Source organism: Equus asinus, chromosome 21 (assembly GCF_041296235.1).
Source record: "Equus asinus isolate D_3611 breed Donkey chromosome 21, EquAss-T2T_v2, whole genome shotgun sequence".
Lineage (NCBI taxonomy): Eukaryota > Metazoa > Chordata > Mammalia > Perissodactyla > Equidae > Equus > Equus asinus.
In genome coordinates this window covers 81050896-81078846 of record NC_091810.1, presented here as the reverse complement: position 1 = coordinate 81078846, position 27951 = coordinate 81050896, and the positions used below count along the sequence as shown (strand labels likewise).

Genomic DNA, 27951 nt, shown 5'->3' with positions numbered 1-27951 from the left:
TGACAGCAGGCAGAGGCTTGGGCTGTAGACGTGGAGACCATACTCACTGGGGCGTTATCAGCCCTGTGTTTCACTCTTGTACCCTCCCTGATCCCTCAAGGCCAGGTTCGGTGCCCCTGCTGGTGCTCCTAGAGCACCCTGCGCCTCTCCTCTTCGGGCTCTTACCACCCTGTTCTGGGGTTGGGGTTAGCTTCTCACTTATCCACAGCCACCCTCGTCTCCTTTTAAGCTTTAGTTGGGCTTGTCCCTGGGTGTGTGAAGTAGGGATAGAAGAGTTTGCTCCTGGGTAAGATGCAATCTTGAGGCCCTAGAAACTTGGAGTCAGGCCTGAATCCTAACACATGCTGCCATTTGTACTCCCTATACCATTCTATTTAATTGCTTGGAGCCAGACAGGTTGTTTTATTTACCAAGAAATGTAGTAATAATTTATAAAAGCCATGTTTACGAAGACAGCAAAGCATACCACTTTGAAAAGGCAGACTTTTTTTTAGCCATCAGTGAATAAGCACTTCAAAGATCTACAGAGAACTTTTTTCAATTTGTATTTGTTCCACAGCATTCTAGCTAAGAGTACAATGTAGGGGCAGATCAAACAGCACATGAAGATAGCTCAGGAGCCCCCAGCCCTCCAGAAACACGGAAGAGCTTCTAAATCCCCATCTGCCCCCAGTTAGGGAAGACTGCTAGAACACACTAGACTTGGCATCTGGGGATTTAGCACTTACAGTTCTATCATCTGGGAATGACTCCAAGAGCTCATGACATGTTTTTGAAACCTAAGTGCTATGAGGCTGGAGTGTGGACAAGTCATTGAGCTGATGAAGAACAGACCCACTGTCAACACAGCCTCGCTGTCTCCTACCTTTCTTCACATGTCGGGAGACCGTACTGTAACTGTACCTACAAATCTGAGAAGGCACAAAGGACCAGATGACATACTGCGCAAGAATGCCAGGGGCAACTGGAAACCAACCGATTCCATACACAGGCAGGTTTGTTTCCAGGAAAAAGGGACCAAAGCACAGAAACAGAGGATAAGAAAACTTTTCAGATGATAACCATATTCTCATGATAATATCCTAAGTGGAGTCCACTTGTTATGGCACAAAGACCTTGACCCTATGTCAAGCATACACTAAAGGGATGTTACATACACTTTAACAAAGGGAAGACACACAAGTCAAATAAAAGTGACCAGTGTGAAAGCAATAAGGGAGAACAGAACTTAAAAAAATTCCAAGCTGGTTTCAACAACAGGTTGTTCCAGAACAAGGAAATATTTCTAACTATGTTTTATACCCCTTCTTTATCAACTGCAGGCGACCATACCCTTTTCCAAAACTGGCAGTCAGACACATACACATCCCTGTCTTGTGCTTGGACCAGCTGCTCAGGCGATTTTAGCCAGCCACTTCTCCAAGTCCTGGATGTCAGCAGAGCCAGCGTCTCCTCTTCCACCCTTGGCACTGCACTCCAGGAACTCCACTTTGAGGGGCAACTGTGAGAATTCAAATTCTTTGCCTTTCTTTCCCAGCTGAGCAGGGGCAGTGCTGGAACTGTCCAGTGTGCTGGGGGCAGCAGAACGGGTGACTCGTAGAGTGTTGCTGTGAGGCAAAAGGAAAATAAGAAGCAAAAAGAGCTTAATTTTCATAGCAATTAAAGGTCTTTAAGAAATCATATTAGTTCTTAAATATTTCAGCACTCATTTAAATACTTAACCATAAAACTGTCAATTATGCTATTAAGATTGTTGAATAATCCTTTGCATTTATAGATCATCCTCTTGGACAGACAGGAGACAGGCATCCAACCTGACATGGCCAGATGACATCAAGTCAGTAATGGACCCAGGTCACACCAACCTTCTTTCAGCCCTGGGCCGGAGCTCCCCTTCCACTAGGATCTCCTGCATGATGCCATTTTTAAATACATGCTAAAGGTTATAAAAATTAAGTTTCTGAAAGTTGAGGGTCGGTAGATAGGGTATTTATATTTATCTTAGGTCTATGTGGATATAGAGCTTAGAAATCCACAAACTCCAGATTCTCATATCCAGTTTGGGCACAATTATTATTCTCTAACCTCCTTAACCACCAAAACCTTCCCAATTTAAGTTGTCTTACTGCCACCTGCTGGCCCTAATAAAGAGTGCATAAGCAACGCTCATTTGTCTACTTCTCCCATCCTTTCTGCTAACAAGCAGCAGAGGAATATATGCTGCCAATCTCTTTCTTACAAAATAAAGCATTTCTTGGTGCTGTAAGATTGCATCAAAACTAGTGAAGAATCCACAGGAAAAACTAAACAATACCTTGTTTAGAAGACACACATATATGGAAAAAGTATTTTAAAAAACAAATAATACAAAACTCAAGATATTAATTACCTCTTGAGGGAAAGAGGGGAAAGCTTTTGGGGAGGAGCATATAGGGCCTTCTAAGCAAGGTGGTGGGTCCATGGGTATTCATTTTAGTATTGCTTAAGCTCAATATATGTGTCATACATATTCCTTTATAGGTAAGATATTTTAGGGAAAAAAAAACTTTAAAAAAGCCAAACATTACATGTACTCAGCTCTTGCCATAAGGCCATGTAAATATAGTAAACTTTGTTATTTAGAAGACTCTGAAATGCTTCCAAGCTGATAGGGCCTAATTCTCACAAACATGGCATTAAACTAAAATTAGACTCCTAATTGAACTGACATTAACTTTTAAAACTTTTTAACATTTCACTTCCCTGCCTTATAATACAGCATTTCCTTCTGTACTATTTTTCTAGAACTCTTTAGAGTCTCTAAAGAGCTATACTGTTGGACTATACTGTTAAAAAAAAAAAGGGGGATATATAACTAACATTATGATCGTTTTTCCCAAAGATAATTCCCAACAATTACAACAGAATTTTTAGAAAAACCAAATCATATAATTTTTCCAATTCCCTTAGCCTAATGACAAGCAATTCACAGTCTCTGGAGAGTGAGCATCAAAAGTATGGGACAAGATGACAAACAGGCATCTCCAGAATGGATAGAAACCACTGACAGAGGGACACCAGCAAGATGGCCGAACAGGAGTTTCCAGCACAAGTCCTCTCACAGAAAAATCAATCTGAATTACCAGCCATGCAGGAAAATACCTTCATGAGAGCTAAGGAATCCAGGTCAGAGACTACAGCACCTGGGTGTAGCACAGAAATAAGAAAAGACAAGCTGTAGAGGGTAGGAAGGACAGTTTCACATTACCCACATTACTTCTCCCACAAGCTTGCACAGTGCAGCATGGAGAGAGATATGCTCCTAGTGGGGGAAAGAGAGTGAAGTGAGTAGACACTGTGCCACGGAACCCAGCACCCCTGCACTCCCCAGTGGACCTCAACACCAGGCCTGCCCCAAAAGACCCAGGCACCTGGCCACACATGACAGATTCAGGCTCCAGGCCCACCCCAGTGGACCCTGGTGCCAGGCCAGCTTCCATGGACCCAGGCAGTAGGCCCACCCTCCCACAGACCAAGGAGCCAGGCCAGCCTGCCCAAGGACTCCAGCAGCAAGCCTGCCCAGAATCTCTGGCCGGACTGACTGCAGAAGTGCTTTCTTCAACAAAGCTAGTCTGTAAGGCCTAGAAGAGGTGCTTATTTTTTCAAATGCGCAGACACCAATGCAAGGACACAAGGATCATGAATAATCAGGGAAACATGACACCACCAAGAGAACAAAATAAAGCACCAGTAACCAACCTTAGAGAAATGGAGATCTACAAACTGCCTGACAAAGAATTCAAAATAATCGCCTGAAAGTTCAGTGAGATGCAAAAGAACACAGATAGACAACAAAATCAGGAAGCAATATATGAACAAAATGAGAAGTTCAACAAATAGAAACCATAAAAAAGAACCAAATAGAAATTTTAGAGCTAATGAACAAAATGACTGATGTGAAAAATTCAGACAGCTTCAATAACAGAGCTGGATCAAGCAGAAGAAAGAATCAGAGAGCTTGAAGACAGGTAATTTGAAATTACCCAGTGAGAAGAACAAAAAGAAAAAAGAAAAAGAATACAGAAAGTCTGTGTAACTTATGGGACATCATTAAAGGACCAATATATGCATTATGGAACTCCCAGAAGGAGCACAGAAAGACAAGGAAGCTGAAAGCCTATTTAAAAAAACAATAACAGAAAAACCCCAAATCTGGGGAGGAAAATGAACATCAAGATCCTTTAAGCCCTAAGAACCCCAAACAGATTAAACAAAAAGAGAGCTTCACCAACATACATTATAATCAAACTGACAGAAGTCAAAGACAGAGAATTTTAAAAGCAACAAAGAAAAGCCAATTGTCACAAACAAGAGAAACCCCGTAAGACTAAAAGATTTCTTAGCAGAAACTTTGCAGGCCAGTAGAGAGTGGGATGATGGGGGGGAAAAACTGCCAACCAAGAATATACTATACCCAGCAAAGCTGTCCTTCAGACATGAAGGAGGGAGAAAAACTTTTCCCAGACACATAAAAGCTGAGGGAGTTCATCACCACTAGACCCTCCTTACATGAAATGCTAAAGGGAGTTTTTCAAGGTGAAATGAAAGGACAGTAATTAACAACAGGAAAGTATACAACTCACTGTAACACTTAAGAATATACTCAAATTCAGAATACTCTAATACTGTAATGCTCACACATAATCACTTTTAACTCTACTATAAAAACCAAAAATATTAAAAATAACTATGGCTACCATGGATATACAATATAAACTAATATATAAGGTAAACTAATATAAACTAATGGGTGCACAATATAATAAGATGTAAATTGAGACATCAACAACATAAACTGTGGAGGAAGGAGGCTAAAGTGTAGAATTTTTGTATGCAGTTGAAGTTATCAGCTTAAAAGAGACTGTCAGTACTATAAGATGTTTTATATAAGCCTTATGGTAATCACAAAGAAAAAACCTGTAGTTGGTACACAAAATAAAGAGGAAGAAAGCAAAACATAACATCACAAAAACCATCAAATTACAAAGGAAGAGAGGAATAAAGGAACTATAGAACAGTCAGAAAACAATCAACAAAATAGCACAGAAGTCCTTACCTATCAATAGTTACTTTAAATGTAAGTGGTTTAAAATCTCCAAACAAGACGTGAAGTGGATGAATAGATAAAAAAACAAGATCAAACTATATGTTGTCTCCAAGAGACGCACTTTAGATTTAAGGACACACAAGGGTTCAACGTGAAGGGATAGAGAAAGATATTCCATGCAAACAATAATCAAAAGAGAACAGGACTGGCCATATTTATATCAACGAAACAGACTTTACTTCAAAAATTGTCACAAGAGACAAAGAAGGTCATTATATAATAATAAAGATGTCAATTCACCAAGAGGATATAATAATTAAAAACATATATGCATCCAACCCCAGAGCACCTAAATGTGTAAAGCAAATATTAACAGAACTAAAGGGAGAAATAGACAGCAATACAATAATAGTAGGGGACTTCAATACTCCTCTTTCAACAAAAGATAGATCATCCAGATAGAAAATCAAAAAGGAAACAGCATATTTGAACAATACTAAAGACCAAATATACCTAAAAGACATATACAGAACATTCCACCCAACAATTGTATAATACATTCAAGTGTACACAGAACATTCTCCAGGATACAGCATATGTTAAGCCACAGAACAAGTCTTAACAAATTTAAGAAGACTGAAATCCTATCAAGTATCTTCCAAGCATTAGATGGTATGAAACTAAAAATCAATAAAAGAAGGAAGAATCAAAAGCCAAATAAAAAAATATCTTGACACAAATGAAAATGGAAACCCAACATACCAAAACTTATAGGATGCAGCAAAGGCACTTCTAAGAGGGAACTTTATAGCGATAAACATCTACACCAAGAAAAAAGAAAGATCTCAGATAAACAACCTAACTTGAGGGCCGGCCAAGTGGCACAGCAGTTAAGTTCTCACATTCCGCTTCTCAGTGGCCCGGGGTTTGCTGGTTCAGATCCCGGGTGTGGACATGGCACCGCTTGGCACGCCATACTGTGGCAGGCGTCCTGCATATAAGTAGAGGAAGATGGGCATGGATGTTAGCTCAAGGCCAGGCTTCCTCAGCACAAAAAGAGGAGGACTGGCAGTAGTTAGCTCAGGGCTAATCTTCCTCAAAAAAAAAAAAAAAAAACCACCTAACGTGACACCTCAAGGAACTACAAGAAAAACAAAGCCCAAAGTTAGCAGAAGAAAGGAAAAAATAAACACAAAAACAGAAATAAAATACAAACTAGAAAAACAACAGAAAATATCAGTGAAACTAAGAGTTGGTTTTTGAAAGATAAAATTGACAAAACTTTAGCTAGAATAACAAAGAAAAAGAAGACTAAAATAAATAAAATCAGAAATTAAAGAGGAGACATTACTGATACCACAGAAATACAAAGGATCATAAGAGACTACTATAACAAATTGGATAACCTAGAAGAAATGGAGAAATTCCTAGAAACACACAAGATACCAAAATCAAATCATGAAGAAACAGAAAATCTGAACAGACCAATAATGAGTAAGCATATTGAACCAGTAATCAAAAACCTCCTAACAAAGAAAAGCTCAGGACCAGATGGTTTCACTGGTGAATTCCACCAAACATTTAAAGAAGAACTAACACCAATTCTTCTCAAACTCTTTCTAACACTTAAAGGTGAGCTAACACTTAGAAACTCATTTTACAAGGTGAGCACTACCATGATATCAAAGCCAGACAAAGACACTACAAGAAAAGAATATATTACAGGCCAATATCCCTGATGAACACAGATGAAAAAATCCTCAACAAAATACTAGAAAATCAAATTCAACAGAACATTAAGAGGATCATATCCCATGATCAAGTGGGATTTGCCCAAGAAGCAAAGATGGTTCAACATACACAATTAACAAATGGGATACACCAGATTAACAGAATGAAGGATAAAAATCATATGATCAGAAAAAACATTTGACAAAATTTAACATCTTTTCATGATAAAAACTCAGCAAAATAGTTATAGAAGAAATGTACCTAAAATTAATAAGGGCCATATATGACAAGTCCATAGATAATATCATACTCAACAGTGAAAAGCTGGAAGCTTTCCCTCTAAGATCTGGAACAAGACAAGAATGCCCACTCTCACCACTTCTATTCCACACAATACTAGAAGTCCTAAACAGAGCAATTAGGCAAGAAAAGAAAGAAAAGGCATCAAAATTGTAAAGAAAGAAGTAACATTATCTGTTTTCAGATGACTTGATCTTATATATAGAAAACCCTAAAGATTCCACCAAAAAGCAGAATAAACAATAAGTAGCAGAATACAAAATCAACATACAAAATCAGTTATGTTTCTATACACTAATAACAAACTATTGGAAAGAGAAGTTAAGAAAACAATCCCATTTACAACAGCATCAAAAACAATAAAATACTAAGGCATAAATTTAAGGAAGTAGGTGAAAGATCTGTACATTGAAAACTATAAGACATTGATGAAAGAAATTGAAGACAAAAACAAATGGAAAGATATTGCTTGTTCATGGATTGGAATAATTAATATTGTTAAAATGTCCATACTATCCAAAGCCATCTCTAGATTCAATGCAATCTCTATCAATATTCTAATGGCATTTTTCACAGAAATAGAAAAAAATAATCCTAAAATTCATATGGGACCACAACAGACCCATAATAGCCAAAATAATCTTGAGTAAAAACAACAAAGCTGGAGGCATCACACGTCCAGATTTTAAATTATACTACAAAGCTATAGTAATCAAAACAGTATGGTACTGACATAAAAACAGACACAGAGACCAATGGAACAGAATAGAGGCCCAGAAATAAAGCCTCACATATACAGTCAACAATCTTCAACAAGGATAACAAGAATATAAAATGGGGAAAGGAAAATCTCTTCAATAAATGGTGCTGGGAAAACTGGATATTCACATGCAAAAGAATGAAACTGGATCCTTATCTTACACTATACACAAAAATCAACTCAAAATGGATTAAAGACTTAAATGTAAGACCTGAAAACCATAAAAAATCTGACAAGAAAACATAGGAGAAAAGCTCACTGACATTGGTTGTGGCAATGAGTTTTTGGATATGACACCAAAAGCACATGCAACAGAAGCAAGCATAAAGAAGTATGACTGCATCAAATGAAAAAGTTTCTGCCCAGCAAAGAAAACAACCAACAAAATTAAAAGATAACTTATGGAATCGGAGAAAATATGTGCAAACCACATCTCTGATAAAGGTTAATATCCAAAATATGTAAGGAACTCATACAACTCAATAACAAAAAGCAAATAACCCAAATGAAAAACAGGCAAAGGACCTGAATAAACATTTCTCCAAAGAGGACATATAAATAGCCAAGAAGTACATGAAAAGGCGCTTGACATCACTACTAACCAGGGAGAGGCAAATCGAAATCACAGTGAGCTAGCACCTCGTTCCTGACAGAATGACTAATAGTAAAATTTTTAAAAAAGATAAGTATTGGCAATGATGTGGAGAAAAGGAAACCCTGGTACACTGTTGCGGGGAATATAAACTGGTACAGCCATTATGAAAACAGCATGGAGATTCCTCAAAAAATTATAAATAAAACTACCACCGTATGATCTAGGAATTCTACTTCTGGGTATTTATCCAAAGGAACTGAAATCAGGATCTCAAGGAGGTACCTGCACCCCCATGTTCACTGCAGCATTATTCACAATAGCCAATATATGGAAGCAACCTAAATGCCCACCAAAGAATGAATGGATAAAAAAATGTAGAACATATACATAATGGAATAAGATTCAGCCCTGAAAAAGAAGGAAATCCCGCCATTTCAACAACATGGATGGACCTAGAGGACATTACACAAAGTGAAATAACAGACACAGACACAGTGAGACAATACTATATGATCATACTCATATGTGGAATCTAAAACAGACAGAAGCAAAGAATAGAATGGTGGTTCCTAGGGGTGGGGGAGAGGGGGAAATGGGGGAGATGATGGTCAAAGGATTTAAAATTTTAGTTATGCAAATAAATAAGTACTAGAGATCTACTATATGGCATAGTATCTGTAGTTAACAATACTGCATTGTATACTTAAAATTTGCTAATAGGGTAGATCTTATGTTAAGTGTTCTCATGAAAAACACACAAAAATAATAAAAGGGGCAGAAGGAATCTTTGGGAAGTAATGTATATTTTTATGGCCTTGATGGTGGTGATGGTTTCACAGATGTATACCAAATGCATCAAGTTGCATATATTAAATATATGCTGCTTTTACATATCGATTATACCTCAATAAAAGGTATAAAAATTTCTTTTGATATTCAATTTGAAGACATGAAGTCTGATAAATATGACTGAAGGGCTAACTTGACTCTTCTATTCATACATTAAAAAGTTTAAAGCATATGGAATTAAATATCATTCCCAATTAAAAGAAAAAAGAAACCACAGAAAATGACAGACCAGGGCTGGTAAAATTTTTCTGTAAAGAGCCATAAATTAAATATTTTGGACTTACGGGTGACATTTAGTCTTCGTCACATATTTTTCTACTTCTTCTTCTCTTTTTGTTTTACCTGTCCTTTGTTTTTTATTTTTTTTTGAGGAAGATTAGCCCTGAGCTAACATCCACCACCAATCCTCCTCTTTTTGCTGAGGAAGCCTGGCCCTGAGCTAACATCCGTGCCCATCTTCCTCTACTTTATATGTGGGATGCCTGCCACAGCATGGCTTGATAATCAGTGCGTAGGTCCACACCCAGGACCTGGGCCGGCGAACCCCAGGCCACCAAAGCAGAGCCCGTGAACTTAACTGCTACACCACCGCCACTGCCACCGGCCGGCCCATTAACCTGCCCTTTAAAAATGTAAAACTGCTCTTTGCTCACAGACTCTAAGCAGGAATTTCCCAACCCCTGAAGCAAACCATACTCTGCTAGACTCCAAGCTCCTGAGTACAGAGCGACAGCACATTTCTGCCACATCCTGACTACAGGGCTTGGTAGATTCTAGATGAGTAAGAGGTGCCTGTTAAATGAATAAAGCAGTAAGTAAAGCATACTGAGGAAAAAATGTGCTAAAAGCTGAATTTATACAATTTTTCCTCATCAAATCCTTTAATTTAAAAAAAGTCTATACACAACAGCAATAAGAAAACATAATGTGCTTTATTATAATGTTGATGGTAACTCCTGTGTAAGCAAGCTGTTGGCTAACTCTTATAAACTGGCAGAACACAAAGACATGCTAGGTTCCTTAAAATTCAAAAGCTTATAGCTCAATTTACAAATTTTTAAACACTAAAACAAGCTAAATAACATTGCCATGTAGCCTGAAAACAATAAAATAAGCTATACAATAGTATCATAGATTTTTATATTCTCCTAAAGTGTTCCTTTCTTATTCTGTCAACAAAAGTTTCCATGGCTTTCAAATTTTTTAGTTTTAAAATCTTTGATATCTACTATATAGATGAGCTAAAAACAGTAGTAAAATAAATTGAGTTTATGGTCTCAATAAACCTGAGATCTTTTTTCTATGAAAATTTAAAATATCTATAAACATCCCATTCATGCTTTTTATAGTTCCATTAATTCTTTTGTCAATTACTAAATAAGTATATTTCACACTAATCTTCAGACTGATTGTGATAACCATAAACAACCAAAGACCTTCAGCAGTATAATCATATTTCCTAATATACAATTAACCAATAGGACTTAATCATACTTACAGTTCTTTCTCAAGCTGCTGCTGAATTAACTTTGCCGATTTTGCCATTGTAATGTCTGTAAAGAAATAAAGACACTGCAGTGGTTTAAACCAGAAAGGGTCTTTTCCCAAGACTTCTTGCACATATGGAAAATTCCTATTTAAACCAGTAAGTTTCTTTTCCCTTTTTATTTTTTTAAAAAGAGCTTTTTATTACTAGTAGCTTCATTATCAAAGTAAGCTTTATATTTGCATGTATGGGTTTTCCTAACATAATACTTACAAATATATTAAGCTGGTGACCCTAAAATTGACTAGCTCTTTCATGAAAGTTTTCCACACCTTACAGACCTTTTTAATGAATATATATATTTAAGTCAAGCCAGTGTAACAAAAAGAAAACCACCAGCTTTGTGACTGTAACAAGAGCCTTCCCTCCAACAGCTAATACCTTACCTGTCATATAAAAGTTAACTAAGCCCTTTTCCAGCTGATATTAAGATGCTATGTTAAAGTATCAAGGACATATGGGTAAGAAACAAGTGCTGGTTTGGCACACAGTAGAAACCAAATTAGTATTACCCCTCTCCTTATACCGAAGCGAGGAAACAAAGAGAAGGTCAGAAAATGCCCCTAAGACCACATTCCTGACTAGGCGGTGTTAGAGTTAATACCTGATCACTTCTGAGAAATGTGCTGGGTTCTTCACAGAGTCAAAATTTTACATCTGCAAGAGGCCAGTAGAGATCAACTAGTCCAACTTATTTTAGAGGTAATGAAACTGAGACCTACTTTTATTGGGTGTGACTAAAAAGTTTTTAATGGCTATCAGGTGAAAGAAAAACAACTTCTGCAAACTCCCCTTGAGGAAATGTGCTGAATGGTAAATGTGTTTGAAAGGAGACGCTCCACCCTGTCCCTCCACAACTGTGTAACTGAGACGACTATGGTCAACCTGATGAACTTAACCTGGTAAAGTAAAATGATTTATAATTTAAACAAAATGAAACAATTTGCTAATAGTCACTCCTTTGTTATCCCTCAGAACAGCCTGGTAAAAAGATGAATGAAGATGCAGGAGTATAAATAAATTTTAAAATTTAAAATCCTTTAACTTATAGGTTATTAGCAATCATCTCTCATCCTCAATAATAACAATTGCAGATAATTGTATTAATTCTTAGTAGCAATCCCAGAAAAAAAATCTCCATTATTATTGCCAAAATACATGATGGCACCTTGCTTATTGCAGGCGATTAAGAATGACGGTGTGTTCTTCAGACCCATACTGTCAATGAGGACTTGATACAGGAACTCGGCCACATCTTTGACCTCTCGCTGGAAGGCTGCACTATCCACAACAAACACGACAGCCCTGGAGGGGGAGAAAGAAAAACCGACAGGTGAACACGAAACAGTGCAGCATTATCCTGAAAAACTCTATCCTCCATTTTGTCCAATTCAATCCTACCGAATAACACACAACAGACTCACACGCAGGTGTGTGCACATATAGTCACACAACACAAATACTCACTAAGCAAAGGACTACTGAGTGCTACTCAGTATCAATGATTGTATCTAAACAGATAATAGGGAATAAGGCCTGCCCTCAAAGTCCAGGAAGTCAGCATACACACAACTGTGATAAAATGCTACGACAATTATTCTACGGCTGCAACAGGAACAAAGAGGAAGATCATTTACATGAGAACAGGAGAGAAGACTTAAAGGAAGATGTCATAGTTGAGCTGAATTTTAGACAAAAAACTAGGGGGCAGACTGTCTGGAAAGAGGATGTGCAGGGCACAAAGGAGTGGAACACCACACCCTGGAGAACTCGAGGTAAGCCGGTACACAGGGAGGTGGAGAAACGGGGGGAAATCAGGTCAGGTGGCAAATGGGCGTGATACACTGACCTTTGTAGCTCGTGCTTTTCTGTCTTACAAAGAATACTGGCGCCTAAATGGAAGACAAATAAATCTAAGAGGGTAATCAAACTAGAAGCAACGTGACCAGGTAGGGCCCAACCTAAGGCAGCCAACAGTGAGAATCCTCGTGTGCCAGAAATAAAGAGGTATCAAAGCTAAAGCAAAGCAGTCCAGGAAAACAGCAGATAACAGGCCTCAGGGCCTCACGAGGGTCTGAACGCCCAGGTGGAGATGGAGACATGCAATGGCCAACATGCAACTGGGGAGCTGGAGCTGAACACCCTGCACAAAGCCTAGAACTTAAAAGCAGTCTGATGGAGGGCGGTGTGGGAAAATAATCCAAGAGGAATTGAAACACCAAGCCTCCTGTGCTGCACATAGATATGGGGTAGAATTTACACTCTCATGGTGCAAGATCTCCAAGCAGGAAGATTTATATAAAAATTGGGTCAGACTCAATGAACCCCTATGGCCCCCAACAGAAGGAAAGATGAACCCCTTTTGGAGAGAGGCTTTCTTATCCTAAAGCAATAAAAATTAGCAACCACAAAAACATCAACAACAAAATCCAACCCTCTTGAACAGGGGTTCTAGATCAAAAATTACAAAACACAGAAAACAAACAATTATGAGAGAGAATAACCACAAAGATTAATTGGCATCCCAAAACTAAAAATAATAAAGCAATCAGTAAAATACTTAAAATTATTTAATACTAGAAACCATAATAAAAGAATAAGATAGTATAAAAGAAACATGATTTGAAAAGATAGGTTTTCAGAAGTAAAGAATAAATTAAATTAATAATAACTCAATGGAAAAGTTAAACAGAGAATACAGCTGAAAAGGATATAGTAAACTACAAAACAAATATGAGAATATCACACCATATGCCAAGTAAAAAGACTTGGAAGATATGATAGAGAAGGAACAAGAACAACAGAAATGATAAAGTTCAATGATGTCAATAAGAGTTCCAGAAGGTAAGAATTGACAATTTGGAAATCGAACTACCTAAAAAGATAACACTGAGAATTTTCCAGAACTGAAGATGTGAATCTTTCAAGTCAAATAGTACAATTGAATTCCAAGCATGATAAAGCTAAACCACCCCGAACAGAAGAAAATCTACCCCTGAACAGAGAGGAAAGAAGACAGATTATACACAATGAAAGAACAATTAGACTGCCCGCTGCATTCTCATCTACAACAACAGATGTCTGAAGTAGGAGTAAAGCCTTCAAAGTGATGATGGAAATCACCACCAGCCAAGATGTTACACTCAGCTACGATAGTTATTCAAAAATGTCGGCCAATGAGAAACAGTTTTAAATGAACAAAAGATGAGAAACTTTATCTCTTGTTCACCATTTTTGGAAACACATCTAAAAGATTTACTCAGCAAGGGAAACTGAATCTAATAGGAAAGGGTAAGAGGCAAGAAGCAATGGAGAGCAAAGAAATGTGTAAACATCCTGGTAATTCTAGGTGCTCACTGAATGGAGAAAATAATACTAATTGTTGGGGCTTAAAAAGGAGAAAAGAAAAAGAAAACCAAAGGAAGATGTGAGGAAGATCAAAGTTAAAGTGTTTTAAGATCCAGGAAAAGAAAACTGATATTGATTTTAAACTTGTGTTAAATAATCAATGTTAAAAAAAAAAAAAAGTCGTAGGGGGTAACAATGAAAAGAGTAGAAATAGCATACTTTCAAACCAGTAGGGGCAAAAATGAGATTAAGGAAACTTGATTAACTCAGAAGGTAGGATTAAAAACAATGGGAGCCAGGGCCAGCCTGGTGGCGCAGAGGTTAAGTTTGCACATTCCACTTTGGCGGCCCGGGGTTCGCCAGTTCAGATCCCAGGTGTGGAGATGGCACCGCTTGGCAAGCCATGCTGTGGTAGGCCTCCCACATATAAAGCAGAAGAAGATGGGCACGGATGTTAGCTCAGGGCCAGCCTTCCTCAGAAAAAAGAGGATTGGCAGTAGTTAGCTCAGGGCTAATCTTCCTCAAAAAACAAAACAAAAACACAAACAATGGGGGCCAGCCCCAGGGCCAAGTGGTTAAGTTTGTGTGCTCTGAAGCCCAGGGTTTGCTGGTTCAGATCCTGGCCTCGGACCTACACACTGCTCTCATCAAGCCATGGTGTGGAGGCATCCCACAGAGAAGAACCAGAATGACCTACAGCTAGGATATACAACTATGTACTGCGGCTTTGGGGAGAAAAAAAAGAAAGGAAAAAACAAGGAAGATTGGCAACAGATGTTAGCTCAGGGCCAATCTTTCTCAAAAAAAAAAAAAAGAAGAAAGCTCCAAAAATAAATAAATAAATAAAATGAAGGTGCAGATCAATATAGTGAATGTCTTGTGAATCGCATGTATCGCGATTACGATTTATCTGAATTCATTTGTATCTTCATATTCTGAATGTTTTAGTGACCCAAAATACGTAGATCAAAGAGTAATTATACTACAAATTGTAAAAAATTTATAACTGAAAACAGAAAAAGAGAAAAAAATTTTAGAAATTAAAACCCAATTATAACAAAATTTACAGTTATGGCTTTGTATCAATTGAGGAATAAAAATCACAAAACTTCCAGTTTCCAGTCCAACATGAAAGAAACTGGAAGTCATCACTCCATTCTAACAACAAGTAAAAAGCTGACCAAACTGAAAAATCAACAGCACTGGCTTCATCAGAGAAGTGCTATTACAGGGCAAATCGCTGCCCCCCAAACTGGAGAGAACACACACGGGGAGACCTGAATTGGAAGTAATGAACTGCTGGAGGCTCAGAGTAAACAAGTCTGAGCTATAAAAACTCCAGAGGACCCAGTCTTGGGAGCCCCACACTTTTGTACACTTTGCCCCCAGGAGCTTGACCAGGTTTTTATTGTAAATAGCGGAGAAAAATCCCCTCATGCTCTGGCAGGGGGAAGGGAAAAGGAATCATTTTGAAATATGCCAGAGCTTTCAGTTCTTAACAAGGGCTACCTCAGAAGGTACACCAGAGCCTAATTTGCTGGGGTTTTATCAGAGCCTAACTGACCCAGGGGAGGGTAATATCCAACTCCAGCCAGCTCTAGAATTCCAAGTGGGAAAAAAATAACCCCCAACTCCATCTTATCCCACCTAAAGTGTAGGTGGGAATCAACTGAGAAGCATGTGTGGTTCACAGTCCAGACATACAGGCTCACTAAAGACTGAGACCTAATCATAGGCCGCTTCCCCTCCCCTCACATTTCACCACCAAATTACTAAAAGCCTATTTACAGCAGCTCCTTTTACCCAGTACATTATGTCTGGCTGTCAAAAAAAAATCAGAAGACATATTAAAAAGCAAAAACAGTTTGAGAAGGGACAAGCAACAGAACTAGACTGAGATATGGCAGCAATGTTGGAATTATCAGACTAGGAATTTAAAACAATTATGATTACAAGGCTAAGGGCTCTCATGGATAAGGGAGACAACACGCAAGAACAGACTGCAAATGGAAATTCTAAGAAGGCACCAAAAAGAAATGCTACAGATCAAAAACACCATAACAGAAATGAAGAATGCCTTGGATGGGATTATTAGTAGACTGGACACGACTGAGGAAAGAATCTCTGTGCTTGACGATTCTCAGTGGAAACCTCCATAAAAAGCAAAGAGAATAAAGACTGAAAAAAAAGAACAGAATATCTAAGAACTGTGGGAGAACCACAAAAGGTGTAACATACATGTAATGGGAATTCCAGAAGGAGAAGAGAGAAAGGAAGAGAAGAAATATTTGAAACAATGACTGAGAATTTCCCCAAATTAATGTCAGACACCAAACCACAAATCCACAGAAACCACAGGAAGCTCAGAGGATGCCAAGTAGTATTAATGCCAAAAGAACTACAGCTAAGCATCTCATTTTCAAACTGCAGAAAATCAAAGACAAAGAAAAAATCTCAAAAGGAGCCAGAGGGAAAAAAATACCTTACTTATAGAGGAACAATCTAAGAATTCAACTTCTCCTCAGAAACCATGCAAGTGAGTGAAGTGAAATATTTAAAGTGTTGAGAGAAAAATCCCAACAGTGTAGATTTTATACCCTGTGAAATTTATAGCGCTAAATGTATACATTAGAACAGAAGAAAGACCTAAAATCAATAATTTAAGCTTCCAGGGGCCAGCCCGGTGGCACAGCAGTTGGGTGTGCACGTTCCGCTTAAGCAGCCTGGGGTTTGCCGGTTCAGATCCCGGGTGCAGACATGGCACCACCTGGCAGGCCATGCTGTGGTGGGCATCCCACATGTAGAGTGGAGGAAGATGGGCATGGATGTTGGCTCAGGGCCAGTCTTCCTCGGCAAAAAAAGAGAGGAGGATTGGCAGCAGTTATCTCAGGGTTAATCTTCCTCAAAAAAAAAAAAATAATAATAATAATAACAATCTAAGCTTACACCTTAGGCAGCTAGAAAAATTAGAGCAAATTAAATGTAAAGTAAGTGGAAAAAAAAAGAATAGAAATAAATGAAATTGAACACAGGAAATCAATGGAGAACATCAACAAAACCAAAAGCTGGTTATTTGAAAAGATCAATAAAACTGATAAACTTCTAGCTAGGCTAACTAAGAAAAAGAGAAAAGACACAAATTGCTAACATCAGAAATGAAGGGGATATCACTACAGATCCCATAGACATTAAAAGGATAATCAAGGAATACTATGAACAACTCTATGTCCACAAATTTGATAACCTAGGTGAAATGGTCCAATTCCTTGAAAGACACAATCTGCCTAAACTCACACAAGAAACAGACAACCTGAAGAGGCCTATATCCATTAAAGAAACTGAATCAATAATTAAAATCCTTCCAAAACAGAAAGCACCAGGCACAGATGAGTTCACTGGTGAATTCTATCAAACATTTAAGGAAGTTTACACAATGTTGTACGTCAAATATATTCAATTTAAAAAAAAGCCCTTAAGGAAGAAAATATACCAATTGTCTACAATCACTTTCAGAAAATAGAAGCAGAGAGACTATTTCCTAACTCATTCTATGAGGACAGCATTACTCTAATACCAAAACCAGACAAAAACATGACAAGAAACCTACAGGTGAATATCTCATGAAGAGAGATGCAAAAATCCTCCATAAAATATTGGCAAATCAAATCTAACGATGTATGAAAAGAATAATACACCACAACTAATGAGTTCTGGACCCAATTCCAGTGTGGGGAGCAGGGGTTTCTCCCACCACCCAGCAATGCTCCTGACACCAGCTGGGTGTCCTACAATTCAACTCAATCCTAACACTATCTACCTGGAGACAGCATCAGACTCCACAGGTTAAGGGCTCAGTCCCACAAGACTGCCCTCCACTTCAATGCCAATCACAAGCCCAGGTTGTTCCCTGTGCTTCTGACAAGCTACAGATTGGAGGTTCCCAGGACTCCCTCCTTGGGTTCCATTAATTTGCTAGAGCGGACTTCAGAGACACCAGTTGCAAGTTCAGGTTATTACCTGTACTTCTGACTGACTGGCAATAAATCAGATGTTCCCATGAACCCCTCCTTGGATTCAATTAATTTGCTAGAGCTCACAGAACTCAATAAACCCATTTACTCACTAAATTACCAGTTTATTACAAAGGATATTAAAGGATAAGAATCAAAAGCCAGATAAAGAGATACACATGGCGAGGTTCTGAACAAAGGAGTTTCAGTCCCCACGGAGTTTGGGCCCTGCACAGTGGCACGTGCAAGTGTTCTGGTTCCCCAACCTGTAAGCTCTCTGAACACTGTCTTTGGGTTTTTATGGAGGCTAATTTCATAGGCATTGATGAGGATCTTTAGGCTGCTTAATTTTAAAAACGGTTTATGATGAGGATTTTTAGGCTGGTTACTTTTAAAACTGCAGATGAGAAGCAGGCTCCAAGGACTGGAATTTTGCTTGCCCTTTTGAGAGACATTTGCGTTTGTGAAGGAAGGGGGGATGACCTTGTAGGGACCTGAAATTGGCCACCACAGGATGTGTCTCTTTGGCATCAGGACTGTTTGGGGCTGACTGCTTTTGATAACAGGGACAGGGAAGGAGGCTCTGGGGAATGGAACTTGCCCTTGTTGGGACACATTTACATTTGTAAGGTAAATCTCTATCTGTAAAAGGTGCCTCCCTCTCTGTACCAGGAAGAAGAAGAGAGATGACCTTATCCCTAGAAACTCTTAATGGGGAGGGCAAGAACTTAAGTTGGTTGCTGTCTGGCAATCTCATGTAACTGATTTAGGGTGGTGGCTTCTAACCTTTCTAACCTTTACTCAATCTGATTTGATTCTTGTCTAAAAGTCATGGGATCACCCAATGACCAGACCCCACCTGCACTGGTACCATTTTAACTTTTTTTTCCATGTTCTTTCCTTTGTCTTGTAAAGAGATGAATCACATACCTATGCCTTAAATTTAGCTCTAACCCTCAACTTGGGGCAGCAGCAGGAGCTCTGACTGCCCATGGGCCCTGTCCCCAGGCACCAGCTCTGCCTGCCCATGGGTCCTGTCCCCATGCCAGCGGGGACAGCAGAAGCGGCAGCAGCAGAAGCTCTGCCTGCCCATGGGCCCTGTCCCCATGCTCTTCCACACTATTCTCTAAATAAAAGAGCACTACTGCCATATCTTGAGAGTCTAAGAAATCTTTCTTTCGACTCCTCGGCTCACCGACCCCACATCAGGCATGATTGATTTTATCATTGGCCACTAACAAGTGATTCAACCTCCAGCCCCTCTCCCCTTCCTGGAGGTCAGGGGGATAAGACTTGAAAAGTTCCAACCCTCTAATCACGTGGTTGGTTCTCCTGGCAGGTGGCCCCCATCCTTAAGTGTTTTCCAAAAGTCATCTTATTAACACAACAAAACACACCTTATTCACTCTCATCACACAGGAAATTCTAAGAGTTTTAGGAGCTCTATGCCAGAAATGGAAATGAAGACCAAACACCTATTTCTTATTACAAATCACAATATCACAACGACCAAGTGGGATTTATCCCGGGTATGCAAGGCTGGCTCAACATCAGAATATCAATTAATATAATCAATCACATCAATAAACTAAAAAAGAAAAATCACATGATCATATCATTAGATGCAAAAAAGCATTTGACAAAATCCACCACCCAATCATGATAAAAAACTCTCAGTAAACTAGGAATAGAGAGGAACTTCCTCAACTTGATAAAGATTATCTACAAAAAACATATAGCTAACATCCTGCTTAACAGTGAGAAACTCAAAGCTTTCCCACTAAGACCAGGAACAAAGCAAGGATGTTCCCTCTCACCATTGCTTTCGCAACATACTGGAACTCCTAGCTAATGCATTAAGACAAGAGGAGGAAATAAAAGGTATATAGATTAGGAAGGAAGAAATAAAAATGTCTTTGTTCACACATGAAATTAGCATCTACATAGAAAATCTGAAAGAACTGGCCAAAAAATTCAGGAACTAATAAGCCATTATAGTATGGCTGCAGGATACTAGGTTAATGTATAAAGTCAACTGCTTTCCCAAAGATCAAGAATGAACAAATGGAATTTGATATTAAAAACACAATACCATTTCTATTAGCATCCTAAAAAATGAAACTTTGGAATAAATCTAACAAAATATGTACAAGATCTACCTGAGGAAAACTACAATACTCTGACCAACAAAATTGAGGCAGACTTAAATAAATGGAGAGGTATTTCACACTCATGGATAGGAAGACTGAATAGTGTCAAGATGTCAGTTTTTTCCAACTTGATCTTTAGAGTCAATGCCATCCCAGTCAAAATCTCAGCAACTTATTTTGTGGATATTGACAAAGTGATTCAACAGTTTATATGAAAAGGCAAAAGACCCAGAATAGCCAACACAATACCAAGAAGAATAAAGTCGGAAGACTGACACTACCCAAATTACTATGAACCTATAGTAACCAAGACAGCATGGTATTGGTGAAAGAACAGATCAGTAGAACAGAATAGAGTCCAAAAGGGAGACCCCAATAAATACAGTCAAGTGATCTTTGACAAAGGGGCAAAGGCAACACAAGGGAGCAAAGATAGTCTTGTCAACAAATGGTGCTCAAAGAGCTAGACATTCACATGCAGAAAAATGAATCTAGATACAGACCTTACACCTTTCGAAAAATTAACTCAAAATGGATCACATACCTAATGTAAACCACAAAACTATAAAACTCCTTGGAGATAACAAAGGAGAAAATCTAGATGATCTTGGGTGTGGCAATGACTTTTTAGATACAACAGCAAAGGCACAATCCATGAAAAGAATCGATTTACTGGACTTCATTAAAGTTAAAAATTTCTGTTCTACAACAGTCATCATCAAGAGAATGAGGAGACAAGCCACAGACTGGGATAAAATATTTGCAAAAGATATATCTGATAAAGAACTGTTATCCAAAATATATAAAGAACTCTTAAAACTCAACAATAAGAAAACAAACAACGCAATTTAAAAATGGGACAAAGATCTTTACAGACACCTCACCAAACAAGATACACTGATAGTAAATAAGCATATGAAAAGATACTCCACATCATGTCATTAATTTGCAATGCAAATTTAAAAAATTAGATACTGCTATATAACTATTAGAATGCCCAAAATAAGGAACACTGACAACACTAAATGCTGGTGAAGGATGCAGAACAAAAGGAACTTTCATTCACTGCCAGTGGGAATACAAAATGCTATGGCCACTTTGTAAGAGTTTGGTGATTTCTCACAAAACTAAACATACTCTTACCATGATTCCGCCATTGCGCTCCTTCATATTTACCCAAAAATCTTATGTCTACATAAAAACCTGCACATAGATGTTTATAGCAGCTTTATTCAGAAAAACTTGGAAAACTTGCCAAAACTTGGAAGTTATCAAAATGTCCTTCAGCAGGTGAGTGGATAAACTGTAGCACAACCAAACAACGGAATATTATTCAGCACTAAAAAGAAATGAGCTATCAAGCAATGAAAAGATATGGAAGAAATTTGAATGCATATTAGTAAGTGAAAGAAGCCAATCTGAAAAGGCTACATACTGTATGATTCCAACTATACGACATTCTGGAAAAGGCAAAACTATGGAGATAGTACAAAGATGACTGGTGGGCAGGGGTTCGGGAAGAGAGAGGTGAACTGGCGGAGCACAGGATTTTTAGGGCAGTGAAACTACTCTATACTACAATGGAGACTACGTGTCATTATATATTTATTCAAATATGTAGAATGTACTACACCAAGAGTGAATCCTAATATAAAATATGGACTCTGAGTGATTATGACATGTCAATGGAAGTTCATCAAGTGTAACAAATGAACCACTCTGCTGGTGGAGGATGTCAATGATGGGGAGACTATGCATGTGTGGGAGCAGAGAGTATATGGGAAATCTCTGTACCTTCTGTGCAATTTTGCTATGAACCTGAAACTACTCTAAAAAATAAAGTCTTTTTTTTTTTTAAATCACACAACAGCCTTATCTGTGACAGACTGCTCGTCACCATCATTTTGTGGGCAAGGAAGCAACAGCAAAATATAAGTCAAGACATCTTTAAAATTAAGGAAAGAAACAACCACCTGATTCCATCAAACCTAAGATTCCATCAATTAAAAGACATGTTATGATTTCAGGTACAACTAAGAAAGAGAAGATATTGCCAATTGAACTATGGCACCACAACCATAACTAGCATTCCAATGTCACAGATATTAACATGTGTCTTAAAATCAATGAAATGTGGTATATTGGTTTTCCTCTCAAGTTCTTATCAGTGTAAGAGACTAAAGAATAAAACATCTTAAACTACAGCACAAGGATTTTAGGAAATAAGAATCAGCTAACACTAGGATAATATTAAAAGAAATATGAAAATATTGTTCTGTACCTTTGAAGCATTGATTTTAGGTAATTTAAGAACAGAAATATATAATGTTGCATTCTAATAACTTCTGGAATTCCACCTAGCTTTAAAACTCTTTTTTTCAGATTTTAATAGTTCTACACATTATTACGTTTGTCCTTGGAATAAATGAAAAATTTACTAACAATGACAATAAGGGTTAACACTTTCTGAACACTCTGAGAAAGACTTTTAAACAGTATCTCACATAACCCTCATAAAATCCTAGTGAAGGTGGGCTTGCAACACAGAAATGGCTGAGCACAGGGTCCATGCTCTTTCCACTCCAGGACACCAGGCTGCCTCCTGCATATCACCACAGCAAACAATATAGGTGGTCTAGATGTACAGATTTCAGACAAGCCCATTTCACTCCCTACTTACCTGGCTGAAGCCTTAAACCGCTCTAAGAACTGAAGTCTCAAGCTCTCATGGCCAGGGAGGTCAATCAAGGTCAGACTAGCGCCCTATGGATGGCAGCAACAACATTGTATTAATGTTTCAGTCCTCACTCACGTTCACAACATCAACTTTTCATATCAGATTTCAGGTACCAGAATAGTGTCCAATTAATTAATGAGTCAAATAAATGTTCATGGAGCATCTTCTATTTATAAATCATCAGTTGAGGCTCTGGGGATATAACAGTGAGCAAAACAGACATGTTCCCTGCTCTAACATGGCTTATAATATAATCAGAAAGATCAACACAATGTAAAATTACATATATATGTAAAATTACAACTTTGATCAGTGCTCTAAAGGAACCTGTCTGAAGGAGTCAGAGAAGTGTGGTCCATCTGAGGCTGAGGAAATATGCCAGAACGAATAAAAGCAGAAACATGTGAAAAACAGTAATAAATATTCACAAACGAAATAACTTAAGAACCTACACTTTATCATATAGCATATTACCATTATAGGGATCTCCAATCTTTATAACAACCAAACATTCTTTTACATTTCCACTGTTAATTTAATTTTTATTTGTCTACTAGACACACTATTGATTTATTCCAACCCTGTCAATATTTTGTGTCAATTCTTGATCCAGATGACAATCCTTGAACAAGGATGGGTTGTGCCCCTAGTGAGCAAACTCATTAAGTACCCACTTAGGAGCTACTCGTTCTTGAGATCAGACTCCACATAGACGTAGCTATGCTCAATAAAGACTCTCGGATGTAGCCCTGGTACATGTATCAGAGCCAGGGATCATTCCTCAGATGTTCTCCCTTATCCACAGCCAGTCTTAACCACTGTTCAGCAGGAGGGAGTCAGCATCATGCACAAATCTGACATAATTACAGCTGGATTCATTCTAACCTGTCACTTAGTCTGTGTAGTCTTTTATGGGTAAATATACGATGTGTATTAGCCTTTTTTTTTTAATACTGGTAAGAGTCTAGGGACCTCAGGTTGGAACCCACTGCCACCTTTCATAATCAGCACTGCACCACACACTACAAACAACTCAGAAGATACAGTACTAGCTTGAGAGACCCTAGATCCAAAACCTAAGGGGAGTGGGAGAGGGAGTGAAAAAACAAGGGTGGAAAGTTCTACACAGTCAATAGAAACATGGTTTCATATGTAATGCTCTGATAGCCATATTAAAAAAGTAAAAAGAAATAGACAAAATTAATTTTGATAATGTTATTTAATCCAATATATCTAAAATATCCTTTTAACATATAATTTAAAAAATCAAGAAATTATTAATGATATTATACATTCTTTTTTTCATTCCAAGTCTTCAAGATCTGGTGTGTATTTACACCTATAGCATCCCTCAGTTTGACTCGTCACATTTCAGATGCTCAACAGTCACACATGGACAGTGGCTACTCTATTGGAAAGTACAGGTCTAAAGCATACCCTGGAACACCCCACTTAAAAAATCTGGTACAAGTGCCCCAAGACTTAAAGATCTGCCAAACCTGAAATTTCAGAATCTTGGAAGTTTAAAAAGGACTGGAGCAGAAAGAAGGCCATTATTGAAAAAAAGCAAAAAATCTCTAAGATATTTAAAAAGATGTCCCTTTATCTTTGCTTACAATATTTAATTCTGGAGGCATCAGAAAACGGAGAGGGTGGGAGGCAGAATCAAAGGAGAAGGGGAACGGTTTCTAAGATCACCATTCTAATCCATCCATCTATTCATGACCCTCCAACCAGCCACCCAGCCTTCCCTCCACTCACTCACCAAATACTTATTAAGCACTATAATCAGCTCGACACTCACTGTCTACATTCTGGAGCTACATAGGTACAAAAAAGTCCTTCTCGTGACTCTTTATTGGTATTTGTGAAATAGACCCATGTATACGCTTTAAGATATCCATTACAACATTGTTTGTAAAAGCAAAAGACTGTAAGAACAAACAAAACTAAATGTCTGTTATGCGGGTTCTGATTAAATAAAAACTTAATTGCATGGTACAGCCACATAATGGAACATGATGCAGCTCATAAATCAACCAGGTAGTGCTAAGGGTACAAACGAGGGAGAAAAACAAAAAACAAACCCAGGCTATATCAGTCATATTGTTAAACTAAAAAAAAAAAGGGCAGGAGGGAAAGAACAGAGTGTTAAAAAAGAAAAAGCAGTAAAGGATATATTCAGATATGTTTGTATATGCACAGATCACCTGGAAGGAGATACAGGAAAACGGTCACAGTTACCACCTTTAAAGAGAAGACGGTAGTAGGGACAGGAAAGGCAAAATTACTTTTCACTAAATCTCCTTTTTAACCTTTTGAATTTTTGTCCCATATACATGTATTACCTATTTAAAACATAAATGAAAAGAAAAAGGCTTAATGCTCACCCTTGAGAACTTGCAGTAAAGTTGAAAAGAAGAAAAAGAAACAAAAGCTAATGAAATGTGATGCAGCATCAGTGTGCATGAGGTACAACAAAGCAGGCGAGGGCAGGATTAAATCCATGGCTCAGATGGTCGAGAGCAGAATTTGTCACGTGGACTATATTTATCCATAAAAATAAGCTACAAATGGTACCTATACCCTCACACTAATTCATCCTAGAAATGTCCTTTCCTGACACACCACAGTAAAGCAAAACTGTCAGACTCCCAACATTCTAGGAACACCTTACCCTGGTATTGTTGACTCTGTACACAGCAGAGCTGTCAGTGATGGAAGTCTGAGTATCTCTGTAAAGGCCTGTTAACAACTGTGGGGAAAAAAAAAAAAAAGACATGGGGGAGATCAGAGTAAACATATAAATAGCAAACCTAAAGAGTAATTCTGTTCTAACTCTCCTCGGTGTCAGGTCAAATAAATGAATGTTGCTTGCAAAAGCTGAAAAGGACCATGATGATTAAATTTTTTTTTTTTTTTTTTTTTTGCCTTCCGGGGCTGGCCCCGTGGCCGAGTGGTTAAGTTCGCACGCTCCACTGCAGGTGGCCCAGTGTTTCATTGGTTCGAATCCTGGGCACAGACATGGCACTGCTCATCAAGCCACGCTGAGGCAGCATCCCACATGCCACAACTAGAAGAACCCACAACGAAGAATATACAACTATGTACCAGGGGGCTTTGGGGAGGAAAAAGAAAAAAATAAAATCTTTAAAAGAAAAAAAAATTTTTTTTTCCTTTACTTGTAGAAAAATCTAATTAATTGCAAACTTCATTCCCCTCTCCCCAATGGGGGGGTAGGACACCTATTATTTTCAAATAATAGTTGAAATGGTTACTGGCCAAATTTACCAATTTTCCATAAACATTTTTAATTATCAAAAATGAGATTATATTTCTTTAGTGGAAGGGAAATAATTTATACTCTCACAAAGAAGGATAAAGAGAAAACCTCTGCTACTCTCTGTAGCAAAAAACAAAGTTAAAAATACTAAATAGATTTAAAATAACTATTAGTGAAAAGAAGCCTAAGTGGCCCACTATGTCAAAGAAGAATCACCCTTTTAAAAAATCCCTTTGACAAGTTCTCAGAAGAGTTTGTTACACAACAAATTACACACATCACTTCTGCTATTTTTTTGGCTGTTCTGGCAGCCTTAGCCATAGCATGAAAGGAATTAATAAAACCCATAAATGTGATAAGGGCTAAATGTCAGCATCTGGTAAGTGCAAGAAAACAGAAATGGTCAAGATATTCCAGTTTATGAGTTTTTTAAGAGTCTCTTTGTCCTCCCACATAAGTCAAGAATTAACTCCCCAATTTGTCAGCATCAGCCTCTTTTCCAAAATAAACCATGACCTCACAGGAATAATGGGATGCCCTAAAATTTCCTATCAAGTTTAAGAAAGGTGTAAATCAAAGCATTTACTCTGACAAAGAGCAATGTTTTCCCGGAGTCACAAAGGCCAACCAGAAGAACAGCTCTCTGACTGCTCCTTCTGCTCCGGATGAACTTCCAGAACACTGTGGAATAGAGAAAAACAACCAAAATTATGCCCTGATTATCAATAGTATGCACGTACGCTTGGGGTGGGGAAATTAACAGAAGTCTACCACAGAATACCTCATTCACCTGGAACTTAACTTTTATTGTTATTACCATCTTTAAACCGTTATTGTTGTTGCTGGGGACCCCACCAAGTGCCAGCCACTATCAACTGTCAACTTTTCTATGTCTGCACCCCCTACCCCAACTGTGGACTCTTCAAGCCCAATCTTGTCTTATTAGCTTCGGATCCCCAGCGCCCAGCTCGAGAACACAGGCCCCTCAAACTTGGAGTAAAGACCCTGTGCGTCTTAGTAAGAGCAGTGGAAGTGGGGGATAACAGGGGCCGATGAAGGAAGAGTGACTCGTGGCCCAAGGGCCAGCACGTCACTCCAGGAGTCGCGGATGTCCCCTTTAACGCAGCGCTCCTTCAGGCAGGAGAGCAGGGAGGTATACGGGGTGAGTCTCGCTCTCTAGACGCCACCCAGGTGCCTTCTCCAGCCGCGGCCGCGGTCTGTACCAGCCCAGTCCAAGCCCGGACCCTCGCGCGCCTGCCCCCACCATATCCACCGGCCGCCTCTTTACCCAGCGTCAGCAGCACGGCGAGAAGCGCCACCACGACTGACAGCAGCGTCCGGTCGCTTTCCTGCAGCTCCTGCCGCAAGGAGTCTAGGTAGGGCTGGAAGGTGCCCCCGACCCCGCCGCCATTCCCCATCCGCCGCGAGTCCACGGAAGCCATGCCTGCGGTGCGTGGTCTCCGGCGCCGCAAAAGCAACGTGGCCCTAGGCTGTGCGCAGGCGACCGGAGCGGAGCATCACGGGAATGGTAGTTCCTAAGCTGCGTTCCCTCCTTC

The 27951-nt window shown here is 38.7% G+C and overlaps 1 protein-coding gene across 1 annotated transcript; it reads right to left on the bottom strand.

The window, feature by feature from the left end:
- Positions 1 to 522: 522 nt before the first annotated feature.
- SRPRB (SRP receptor subunit beta) lies at positions 523 to 27951 on the bottom strand. The gene is made up of 7 exons (XM_014828733.3): positions 27684 to 27951; positions 26982 to 27076; positions 25790 to 25867; positions 23056 to 23138; positions 12036 to 12172; positions 10820 to 10874; positions 523 to 1607 (listed from the first exon to the last, which is right to left on the bottom strand). The coding sequence occupies exons 1-7, from the start codon at positions 27835 to 27837 to the stop codon at positions 1394 to 1396; spliced, it is 816 nt and encodes a 271-aa protein (XP_014684219.1). The 5' UTR covers positions 27838 to 27951; the 3' UTR covers positions 523 to 1393.

Excerpts from the sequence above, each read along its gene's own strand:
- SRPRB (XM_014828733.3), bottom strand. The coding sequence starts at position 27,837 with ATGGCTTCCGTGGACTCGCGGCGGATGGGGAATGGCGGCGGGGTCGGG. Across the intron at positions 23,139-25,789 it reads ACAGAGTCAACAATACCAGG|GGCGCTAGTCTGACCTTGAT; the intron begins GTAAGGTGTTCC and ends TGCCATCCATAG. Across the intron at positions 1,608-10,819 it reads CAGCAGCTTGAGAAAGAACT|CAACACTCTACGAGTCACCC; the intron begins GTAAGTATGATT and ends TTTGCCTCACAG.